At 33.5% G+C, this 12,500-nt stretch overlaps 1 protein-coding gene across 3 annotated transcripts in view; it reads left to right on the top strand.

Annotated features, from left to right (window-relative positions):
- LOC137616604 (uncharacterized) overlaps positions 1-12,500 on the top strand; it is a 54,526-nt gene that overhangs the window by 29,827 nt on the left and 12,199 nt on the right. For 2 of the 3 annotated variants that reach the window (XM_068346499.1, XM_068346498.1), the window contains one exon: positions 1,318-1,351. The exons of the other annotated variant lie outside the window; for it this stretch is intronic. In XM_068346499.1, coding sequence (XP_068202600.1) covers positions 1,318-1,351 — 34 coding nt within the window. The remainder of the gene's footprint in view (positions 1-1,317; positions 1,352-12,500) is intronic. 3 annotated transcript variants of the gene reach the window in all.

The following is a 12,500-nucleotide window of genomic DNA, read 5'->3' as shown; positions in this document are numbered from 1 at the left end:
TTTTACATTTGCTAATGCTGCTCCATTAGGTAAATCCATTTGTGGTAGCAATAGCCCTGGTGATTACCATCCAATTTCCAAAACTCTTGTATTATTTAAAGTTTTGCAATGTCTTTTGGGAAAGCATCTAAATAGGTATGTTGAGGGTAATAATCTGTTCCAACGTTTGCAGTCTGGCATTTGCAAGGACCCTGAAACATTTGATGTCCTTCATACAATTTCCAATGCTGAATAAGAAATCCTTTGATTGGGGTCAGGAAGTTCATAGGGTTTGTCTTCTTTTTGGTGTCGTCTTTGATCGTGTTATTAATGAGGTGTTTATTTTCAAACACAAACAATTTGAAGTCGGTGGGTCTTTTCTTAGCATCATAAATGAATTTTATTGTAATAGATTGCAAAAAAAAAAAAAATTTTTTAATGGACATCATAATGAACATAAGAATACAATATCTGGTGTTTCCCAGGGTAGTGTTCTCGGCTCATTACTATTCATACTACATACTCATGTTATATGGTTTGGGCTAGAAAACAAGCTCGTTGCATATGCAGTTGATGCATCTCTTTTTGTATCTAGACCTATGATTGCTGAATACCTTAATAGAGATTAAGCTAAAATTAGCGCATAATGCAACTTATGAGACAGAGTTAAACCCTAAAAAAATCTCAAAGTTATGATGTTTTAGCATGTAATTGAGACAAGTTTCCATGTGTATAATTTGTTGTCATAGACTGTAAACATGTTTCCAATGCTATAATATTTTGGAATATAAAAGGTACAAGTTTCCATTGTTATGAGGTTTTGAAATATAGTGGATATAGTTTTTCATTGTCATTAGCTTAGCATATAGCAGAGAAGCTTTCTCATTGTCTTGATATGTTGGTATTCAGTAAAGGGATTTTCCATTGACATAATATTCTGGCATATAGTGAGACAATTTTTAATTTTTATAATATTTTTGGATGCTATACAGTGGAGACATTTCATAATGCCATGATATTTTATCATATAGTGTAGATTATTCTCCAATAGGACAATATTTTGGCATATGGGGAAGTTGAATGTCTAAAGAACAATGACAAAACGGTAATGATTCACTATAGACAGCTTCATTGTAGTTCCATTAAAAATATATTTTACTGTTTATGAAACTATTTCTACATTATCATTAATTATGGACATATATGTTTCCTTTTGAATATGGCGAGAATTATGTTAATTCCATTAAGTCACTCTATATCACAACCTTCTTGATTGCAATGAAAAACCTAACCAACCTTTAAACTTTTTTTTTTTACATTGCTCCTCTGGATCCACAGACTCTGCCAACTGCTTGACCGGCTTCGACCCAAGGTAATGGAAGATTTATTTTAACATTCCAGTTTTCCTTCGTTTCATTTCATTTGAGAATAGATGCCAGAATCATCTAGCCTCATCAAATATATGGATTTGCAGAAACCTTTTAAGCTTTCCCAGCTATAAATGACTTGATAAAAAGAGAGATTCGTTGTGAACATCAGAGAGAGAGAGAGAGAGAGAGAGAGAGAGAGAGAGAGAGAGAGAGAGAGAGAGAGAGAGAGAGAGCGCGTAATAAGTTGCAAAGATTTTGGATGTCCCCAAAGGTAATGGAAGAGTTCTTTTATTTTAACATTCCAGTTTTCCTTCGTTTCATTTCATTTGAGAATAGATGCCAGAATCACCTAGCCTCATCAAATATATGGACTTGCAGATACCTTTTAAGTTTTCCCAGCTATAAATGACTTGATAAAAAGAGAGATTCGTTGTTTAGCGTCTTATATTAGCACTGGCTTAAGTAGCTTTTATTTGATTTCTATCCATGTGATAAAATCAGCTTCTTGAAACCTCATTTTGTTTTTCTGCATCTATAACGTTTCATGGTGTTTAGTACACCCTACAAAATTTACTAGTCCAGAAGGGCATATTTCTTTTAATTTTTCGTTGAACATAAATAAATTCATTCTCTTGATCTTTCTATCTGTCCATCTACTTATCCAGCTATCTATTCACCTGTCTATCAATCTATATATAATCACTGTGTTTATCATATAAATGCACTAACTAATCTTATTTCTAATCCTCTCATATTTTCAAAAATACATTTAGGGTTACTTCTTTTACAACAAAAATAAACACTGACATATTTGTTGGCCTAAAGGAGCTTCAGTACAAAACTTTTTATAATCCAGTGATCTCTTGATTAGGACTTGCCTTACTTATGTAGTGAGTATATGAGAGAGAGAGAGAGAGAGAGAGAGAGAGAGAGAGAGAGAGAGAGAGAGAGAGAGAGAGAGAGAGAGAGAGTCTTCGAAAAAAAAGAGCTTTTCTTGTTGGAAGTGAAGGGCCAAACCCGTATAAAAATGAAAAACATTTGAACAAAAGATGCAAATGGAAATATGCAGTCAATAGGAAATGGCTTCCTTTGTTTAAGACTAGAGCATTTTGAAAGGTCGTTTAGTATAAGAAGACGAGGCAGTAGAACTGAATGACGCGAGAGCTGAAGAAGGATATCTTGCATAATGACTTCTTCATTTGTTTAATTATTTATTCAATAGTTATTCCAAGAATTGAAGAGCTAGATCTTACTTAATAATGGATTTATATATATTAATCTATTCATATTTATTAATATATGAATTCATCTATTCATTTATTTCCTTCAGTTATATTGTAGCAATTATTTGTACGGTCAATTTCATCTACTTTTAATCAGACTCTACTTCATTAAAAGCTCTGCTACAAAACAAATTTACCACACATGTTTGTTTTACGAACATTTAAGCGTAGTATTTCTAGTATACTATTTCTCTTCCCGGACTTCGAAATAATTGATGATGATAAAACAATTGTTAGGTTATTGTAAGGTGAAGTGACGTGAGAACGATAAATTACAGTTGGGCAGCATTCCTTTATACACCTGAATATGTTCAGAGTCAGATTCTGCTGAAGATATTAATACATAAGGCTATACGCGACCTGAAAAGGACACAGCCTACATTGCTTTAGATAGTGGGATAGCGTTCTTAATAGTCAATCGTTACGAAATGAGTAAAACGTTAATTTCTTTGGATATATACACTAAAGATTTAGTTTACTTAATTAGTTTATAAATGATGGCCAAGTGGCTTTGCGAGGAGGATGGGTAGGGGAAGGGTAATTCAGTGCCTATAGTCAATTTCTTTTAGCGATGCAGATTTGCACCGACTCGCAGCGGTGCCCTTTTAGCTCGGAAAAGTTTCCTGATCGCTGATTGGTTGGACGAGATAATTCTAACCAATCAGCGATCAGGAAACTTTTCCGAGCTAAAAGGGCACCGCCGCGAGTCGGTGCAAATATGCATCGCTAAAAGAAATGGACTATAGTTGCAACTGGGGGAAAATCCCGCTTATCTACCTACAATGAAGTAAAAGTTAAGACGTTGGAAAGTAAAACAGAAGAATGGAGTATGTAACAGAAGTAAAAAAGGAGGCTAAAAAGTAGTTCAACTAAAGATTGAAGGGATGTAGTATAGATCATTCAATAAAGCCTACAGTAAACTGCGTGCGGTGAACTGACAGAAATATCCTCTTACGGGGACTGGAGCCAAGGAGGAAGTGAAGGAGACGCAATTACTGACCTTTGACCTGGCGCAATCCAAAATCTTCAACTTGCTCCGCCCACAACCATTGTGATTGGCCGTCATTTGAATGGTGTTTCCTCGCAAATGAACATTGTCTCATTGCTCCTCTATTCTGCGTAAGCCAGCCGGGTGGGTCACTATTGAATTATCATAATTACCTATAATCTCTTTTATTATTGTCTTCGCCAAATATTTTACGGAGGGTATGCTTTCACCCCTGTCTGTTTGTGTGTTTTTATGCAACTTTATACAAAAACTACTGTACCGATTTTGACCAAACTGGGTAGTCATGTTGGGTATGACCCAAGGATGAATCTGTAACATTTTGGAAAAATTACAATAAATTACAAGGACGCATTAGCAATTTGAACATAACCGCAATGTTAATCAAATGGCAAATACTTTTTTAGTTTAGATTTTGCTTGTGAACAAAATTACGCTAAAACTATTTAACCAATTTCAACTAAACATATGGGGTATGACCCAAAGACAAATTCATTAGATTTTGAAAAACATACATCTAAGTGCCAGTACGTAGTGAAGTTAAGAGAAGCCTGCTTGAAGTGGCGAAGGCATGCTCTCTACTGAGCGCTCCTCTAGGTATTATTGTTATGTTTATATGAATCACCTGTGAGAAGGTGGTGGACAATCACAATGCTTGTGGGTGGAGCATGTTAAAGATGAGGGACTGCACCCAGTGGAATGAACGTGTACAAATTGTACTGATGAGTTAAGCATGTAGAGAAGCATTACTGTCCTGCAATTGCTGCAATTCAATTATTATGATTAAGTGATTAAATGACAATAAAGACATAACATCTATGCCTATACAAATATCAAAGGCTATACAATGTAAATTACCTGTGTTTTTCAGGTGGTGAAAAATTAAACATCTAATCCAGTTGATTTTGAAATAATTTCGATAAGTCATCAGGGGTTGAGATGTCAAATGTAAATATTACATGATATCTTTATATATCTTATTAAGAAATATATGGATATATATATATATATATATATATATATATATATATATATATATATATATATATATATACATACATATGTTTATATAAATACATATATACATATATATATACACATATATATATATGTATATATATATATATATATATATATATATATATATATATATATATATATATATATATATATACTGTATATATATGTGTGTGTGTGTATAAGCGTATAAGAGAGAGAGAGAGAGAGAGAGAGAGAGAGAGAGAGAGAGAGAGAGAGAGAGAGAGAGAGAGAGAGAGAGAGAGCGGTGGGTGTGCGCACCCATTCTTACCAGTATTATTAGTTGCACTTAAGCATTTACTTATGATGTGTTTATATACAAAGCATCCTGGTAATCAGCATCGAATGAGGCTTATTCTCATTATAGTACGAACGTTGATCTCTCTATAAACAAAGCACAAGGACAAGAGTCCTTCATTGGCGATTATACACAATATATCCTACTTTTAAACTCGAGTCACACTCGCCTTCCTTTGTGTTACAGCATGAGTATTATAACTATTTCCCTTTGACTATTTTTGTTTCTATTCTCTATTGAAATGCATGGTATTGTCAAGTGCATTTTGGAAGCTTTGCCAACCTCTACTGGGGTATCTTTGTCTCTGTTGCAATACAAGGTCTAGAATAAAGCATGTTCGTGTGTTAATGTATTGGATGAGATGAGAGAGAAAATATGGAACAATTTGGAGATTTATACTACAATCTAAGCATCAGGCTAAAATAAATGACCTACATCAGGAAAATAAAACTCCCCTCTTATGCAAATTTTCCTCCTTTTGCAAAAGAAAAAAAGAGCGAGCAAAATCAAAAATTATTTTCTAGGTGCTTATGATTGTTTTTTATTTATTTTTTTTTTTCAAAAATTTTTGTGTATTTCATAATAGTTGTATTTTTTGTCTGTTTAAGTTTATAAGAAGATTTTGTGTAGACCATTTAATATTGTTTTTTAAACTATTCCAGATCTGTTTTTAGTTATAAAAACTCGTTGATAAACCTTTATACAAAATATAGTATTTGTAAGTTGTCAACGAAAAGAACTCGGAAAACAATATATCTTATCACATGCTTCTCAGTCACAAAATAAGATGCTTATAATGCAATATCGTGTCTTGAAAAGCTTAATATCTTATGAAATGTGAGGCGAGTCTAATGATAAACATTGATATACACTGTTAAAAATTTGCATTAAAAAAACTGTAAATGTCTAACGATATTCATTCCAGGATTTTTACCGTTTTAAACACGGATATATTGACGTAAAGGAGTGATATTACGGTCAACAACCCGTAAAATATAAGAACAAAATATGGTAAAACTACGGTCGCCTGTATTTTACTGAAATACGTCTCAGAACCATATATTTTTACGGAGAATTTCCCATCAAAATTACGGGTTTTTTAACAGTGTATACGTTTTCATAGAGCCACTTCACATAGGATGATTAGCTTGTAATACTTAAATAATAAAGGTTTATTTGTATAAGAACATTCTATAGTAAGGTAAATATATCTCACCTATCCGAATCTGTTGCACTGCTTGCTTATCTCTAAATGACGATCGAAATCATTTAATATATAGGGATTAATAAGCATCGCTATGGGAAATTCGGTGCTATTTTGGTATGCGATCTCTTTTATGGCGTGATCTCAGAAATGGCGTTCTGCATTTCGTTTGAGTGACAATTTTTATAACAAAGTTCCTGGGTCTTTCCAGAAATTGCATCGAACAGAATATTGTTACTCCAAAAAAGTGCAGAACATAATATTGTTACTCAAAAGAAATACAAAACAGAATATTGTTACTCAAAAGAAATGCTGAACAGAAGATTGTTACTCAAGAGAAATGCAGAACAGAATATTGTTACTCAAGAGAAATGCAGAGCCGCATATTTTTACTCAAGAGAAATGCAAAACAGAATGTTGTTACTCAAAAGAAATGCAGAACAGAATATTGTTACTCAAAAGAAATACCGAACAGAATATTGTTACTCAAAAAAATGAGGAACAGAATATTGTTACTCAAAAGAAATACAGAACAGAAGATTGTTACTCAAAAGAAATACAGAACAGAATATTGCTACTTAAGAGAAATGCAGAACAGAATATTGTTACTCAAGAGAAATGCAGAACAGAATATTGTTACTTAAGAGAAATGCAGAACAGAATGTTGTTACTCAAAAGAAATATAGAACAGAATATTGTTACACTAGAGAAATGCAGAACAGAATATTGTTACTTAAGAGAAATGCAGAACAGAATGTTGTTACTCAAGAGAAATGGAGAACAGAATATTGTTACTCAAGAGAAATGCAGAACAGAATATTGTTACTTAAGAGAAATGCAGAACAGAATGTTGTTACTCAAAAGAAATATAGAACAGAATATTGTTACTCAAGAGAAATGCAGAACAGAATATTGTTACTCAAGAGAAATGCAGAACAGAATATTGTTACTCAAGAGAAATGCAGAACAGAATATTGTTACTTAAGAGAAATGCAGAACAGAATATTGTTACTCAAAAGAAATATAGAACAGAATATTGTTACACTAGAGAAATGCAGAACAGAATATTGTTACTTAAGAGAAATGCAGAACAGAATGTTGTTACTCAAAAGAAATATAGAACAGAATATTGTTACTCAAGAGAAATGCAGAACAGAATATTGTTACTCAAGAGAAATGCAGAACAGAATATTGTTACTCAAGAGAAATGCAGAACAGAATATTGTTACTCAAAAGAAATGCAGAACAGAATATTGTTACTCATGAGAAATGCAGAACAGAATATTATTACTCAAAAGAAATGCAGAACAGAATATTGTTACTCAAAGGAAATGTGGAACAGAATATTGTTACTCATGAGAAATGCAGAACAGTATATTTATACTCAAAGAAATGCAGAACAGAATATTGTTAATCCAAAGAAATGCAGAACAGAAGATTGTTACTCAAAAGAAATGCAGAACAGAATATTGTTACTCAAGAGAAATGCAGAACAGAATATTGTTACTCAAGAGAAATGCAGAACAGAATATTGTTACTCAAGAGAAATGGAGAACAGAATATTGTTACTCAAGAGAAATGCAGAACAGAATATTGTTACTTAAGAGAAATGCAGAACAGAATGTTGTTACTCAAAAGAAATATAGAACAGAATATTGTTACTCAAGAGAAATGCAGAACAGAATATTGTTACTTAAGAGAAATGCAGAACAGAATGTTGTTACTCAAGAGAAATACAAAACAATATTGTTACTCAAGAGAAATGCAGAACAGAATGTTGTTACTCAAAGGCAATGCAGAACAGAATATTGATACTCAAAAGAAATGCAGAACAGAATATTGTTACTCAAGAGAAATGCAGAACAGAATATTGTTACTCAAAGGAAATGCGGAACAGAACATTGTTACTCAAAAGAAATGCAGAACATGATATTGTTACTCAAAAGAAATGCAGAACAGAATATTGTTACTCAAAAGAAATGCGGAACAGAATATTATTACTCATGAGAAATGCAGAACAGAATATTAATACTCAAAAGAAATACAGAACAGAATATTGTTAATCAGAAGAAATGCAGAACAGAATATTGTTACTCAAAAGAAATGCAGAACAGAATATTGTTACTCAAAAGAAATGCGGAACAGAATATTATTACTCATGAGAAATGCAGAACAGAATATTAATACTCAAAAGAAATACAGAACAGAATATTGTTAATCAGAAGAAATGCAGAACAGAATATTGTTACTCATAAGAAATGAGGAACAGAATATTGTTACTCAAAAGAAATACAGAACAGAATATTGTTAATCAGAAGAAATGCAGAACAGAATATTGTTACTCATGAGAAATGCAGAACAGAATATTAATACTCAAAAGAAATACAGAACAGAATATTAATACTCAAAAGAAATGCAGAACAGAATATTGTTACTCAAAATAAATGCAGAACAGAATATTGTTACTCAAAATAAATGCAGAACAGAATATTGTTACTCATGAGAAATACAGAACAGAATATTGTTAATCAGAAGAAATGCAGAACAGAATATTGTTACTCAAAGGAAATGTGGAACAGAATATTGTTACTCATGAGAAATGCAGAACAGTATATTGATACTCAAAGAAATGCAGAACAGAATATTGTTAATCCAAAGAAATGCAGAACAGAAGATTGTTACTCAAAAGAAATGCAGAACAGAATATTGTTACTCAAGAGAAATGCAGAACAGAATATTGTTACTCAAGAGAAATGCAGAACAGAATATTGTTACTCAAAAGAAATGCAGAACAGAATATTGTTACTCATGAGAAATGCAGAACAGAATATTATTACTCAAAAGAAATGCAGAACAGAATATTGTTACTCAAAGGAAATGTGGAACAGAATATTGTTACTCATGAGAAATGCAGAACAGTATATTGATACTCAAAGAAATGCAGAACAGAATATTGTTAATCCAAAGAAATGCAGAACAGAAGATTGTTACTCAAAAGAAATGCAGAACAGAATATTGTTACTCAAGAGAAATGCAGAACAGAATATTGTTACTCAAGAGAAATGCAGAACAGAATATTGTTACTCAAAAGAAATGCAGAACAGAATATTGTTACTCATGAGAAATGCAGAACAGAATATTATTACTCAAAAGAAATGCAGAACAGAATATTGTTACTCAAAGGAAATGTGGAACAGAATATTGTTACTCATGAGAAATGCAGAACAGTATATTTATACTCAAAGAAATGCAGAACAGAATATTGTTAATCCAAAGAAATGCAGAACAGAAGATTGTTACTCAAAAGAAATGCAGAACAGAATATTGTTACTCAAGAGAAATGCAGAACAGAATATTGTTACTCAAGAGAAATGCAGAACAGAATATTGTTACTCAAAAGAAATGCAGAACAGAATATTGTTACTCATGAGAAATGCAGAACAGAATATTATTACTCAAAAGAAATGCAGAACAGAATATTGTTACTCAAAAGAAATACAGAATAGAATATTGTTACTCAAAAGAAATACAGAACAGAATATTGTTAATCAGAAGAAATGCAGAACACGATTTCTGAGATCACGCCATAAATAAGATCGCTAACCAAAACAGCATCGAAAATTCTAATTGACTTATTATTTTATTCAGGCATACAACCGAAAAAAAACCTTTAAATATATAGCATCCTTTAACGAATTTCATTCCTCTAATTGCACATCCAGCGCATCCTTATCATCCACTTCCTCATCCACTGAAAGTCTCATTTGGGAATTCTGGATATCAGCCAAAGGGAAAATGACTCCAGGGACTCCCACTGCTATGTCAGCGTCCATGCAACGTCGAATGTCCCACCCTTGAGCCTCGGCCCAGAACCATTTCAAAGACCTAACGAGTTGCTTCCATGGCCTGCTTGCATGTCAGCACCACCCGAGACATCTACTAACTCGCCTATGCATGTCGAAGCCCTGCACAGTAGCTCTTTATTGCAGGTACCTTCAGTGACTTCCTCACCAAGCTTTATCTCATCAATCCAGTCTAGCGCAGTTCTACAACTTTAAACCCCAGGTAGTCATACACAAGCTTAAAGTCCAATTTTTTTTTTTTTTAGAAGAGTTTGTTATGTTTGTGAAAATTTCATCAACCTTTTAAATCTTTTTAAAATGTAGATCATATCTAAATGAATAAATTTAAATGGGAAAGTGCACATCTATATATTATCAGTGTTTTTTCATTTACGACACATTAACTGTTGTCCAAAGCCTTTTTTCTTTTTTACTTGGCTTTTATAGAATTATTAAGATAGCTCAAGAAACAAAGTATCAGTAGGGGCAACACAAACAACAATACAATTTGCCTATGTTTATATTATTTAGCAGTGGATGACGCTGGTTGTGCTTTGACAACCTCAAATCCATTTCTTTTTAATATCTTCCTTATAATCCTTCCGCATTCGTTGATGATTATAAAACTTATCTTCCCTCATCTACAGTCTAACCCTAACAGGCATGGGCAATTTTCAAGTTCTTCTTTCACAAGTATCATACCTAACATTGCTTAAATCATCTAGTAAATAAGGTAGACATATTGAGGTTTTACGGGCCCTTTCTATGTTCATTCTTTCGTGAATGTCTATAAACAATTTTTTTTTCTTTCAGAAACTCTAAGGTTTTAAATATTATTCATTCTCTTTTCAAACATTGATCCAGTACTTCCCATACTACCATTATTTTTTGCACCACTGGTATATCATAAACTTGACTATATCAATATTACAAATATTTTGGCAATAATGTTCTACACACACAACTGAAGTACAAAGACATTTTTGTCTCCATCGTATACACAACAACCCTCCGACCATTACCTGAACTCCTTTTAAGCAATAAAACAAAAAGGTTTTATCAAAAAGTTATTTGAAACGTGAAATATTGATAAAATGCAGTAATCTGAATTTCCAGTATTCTGAGCCAGAAGTCATCAATCACACTCTATACTTTTACCCTTATTTTTTCTCTCTTAAGTCTCTTTTTGTTTTCCTTTATTAAGTCAGGCAATGAATTGACAGTTTCTCAAGTTTCAATAATATTACTACTACTACTACTACTACTACTACTACTACTACTACTACTACTACTAATAATAATAATAATAATAATAATAATAATAATAATAATAATTATATCTCAGTAGACCCTCTTTCAAGCAGGTTTCATTGAAGATTTGCCATGAGCTGCTGCATTGGCGTTGATGTTGTAGTTGAGCTTTTAAATTGCTCCAATTTTCCTTTTCTCAACAGTACTGCATGCCACCAGTAGCTGTACTATGTTAATCAATAATAGGTAAGGGAGCAAAATAAGCAGGAAAAACTAAGATTCTACTAAAACTTTACTGGAAGTAAACTTGTCAAGTACAGGATACAAAAGAGTCAGTTGCAACGAGTTTCGAGAAGGGGCCGGGTGTTTCCTCTCATCTTCAGGCTAGATGAGTCTGGATGAAGTGGTTAGAGCTGTATTGGTTCGTCAAATCAAGCACTAGTCGCTGATTTGTTCTCATAAGCGGAATCCATATCTAGTCCATATCTAAGATTTACATTGGAACATCAGGATAATGGTTGTCATCCCTTCCTAGACATCCTGGTCTCGACTGCTGAGTGTGGTTACAATACCACTGTCTACACGAAGCCCAAGAACCTCGGCCTCTGCTTGAATAGTGACAGCAAATGTCCAACTGTGTACAAGACCTCCACCATCTGAGCATATGTTCGTCGGGCCCTCTCCCATTGTTTCTCCTGGAAAGAGACCCACAAGGAGCTGAATAGGATTACCCAGGTCCTCGTGAACAATGGTTACTCCAACAGGCAGGTCAATCGAGAGGTCAAACGTGCCATGCACAACTGGTACAAGACTGAGCCCAGCAGCGAGAGTCGAATTGTGCTACAAAGCCATTATGCACAGACAGTTCCAACAGGATGAAAAGGACACGAAGGATATTATCAAGAACAATGTCATGCCTGTTCAAGAGGACATCAGCATAAACAGGATCATCTATTACCAGACTACGAGAACAAGAACCCGGCCACTCTCGTGCGGGACTTTTTGAAGTAGTCCAACGTTGATTATTCCTACCAATGCCCAGTCTGTGGATGACCAGGCCATTATATTGGAATAACGATAATGAGACTTTCTAAAAGATTGTCCAGCTGCATCCCACAGGGAGCCATCAAGATGCACCAACTCCTTGCACATAGCAAGAAGGCTCAGGATTCTGGAGGCCCTGCTCATCCAACAAGAAAAGCCTAACCTGAATATGACACAGATGTTCT

Source organism: Palaemon carinicauda, chromosome 22, assembly GCF_036898095.1.
Source record: "Palaemon carinicauda isolate YSFRI2023 chromosome 22, ASM3689809v2, whole genome shotgun sequence".
Classification (NCBI taxonomy): Eukaryota; Metazoa; Arthropoda; class Malacostraca; order Decapoda; family Palaemonidae; genus Palaemon; species Palaemon carinicauda.
The sequence above is the reverse complement of the archived record's forward strand: the minus strand, read 5'-3'. Positions and strand labels throughout refer to the sequence as shown.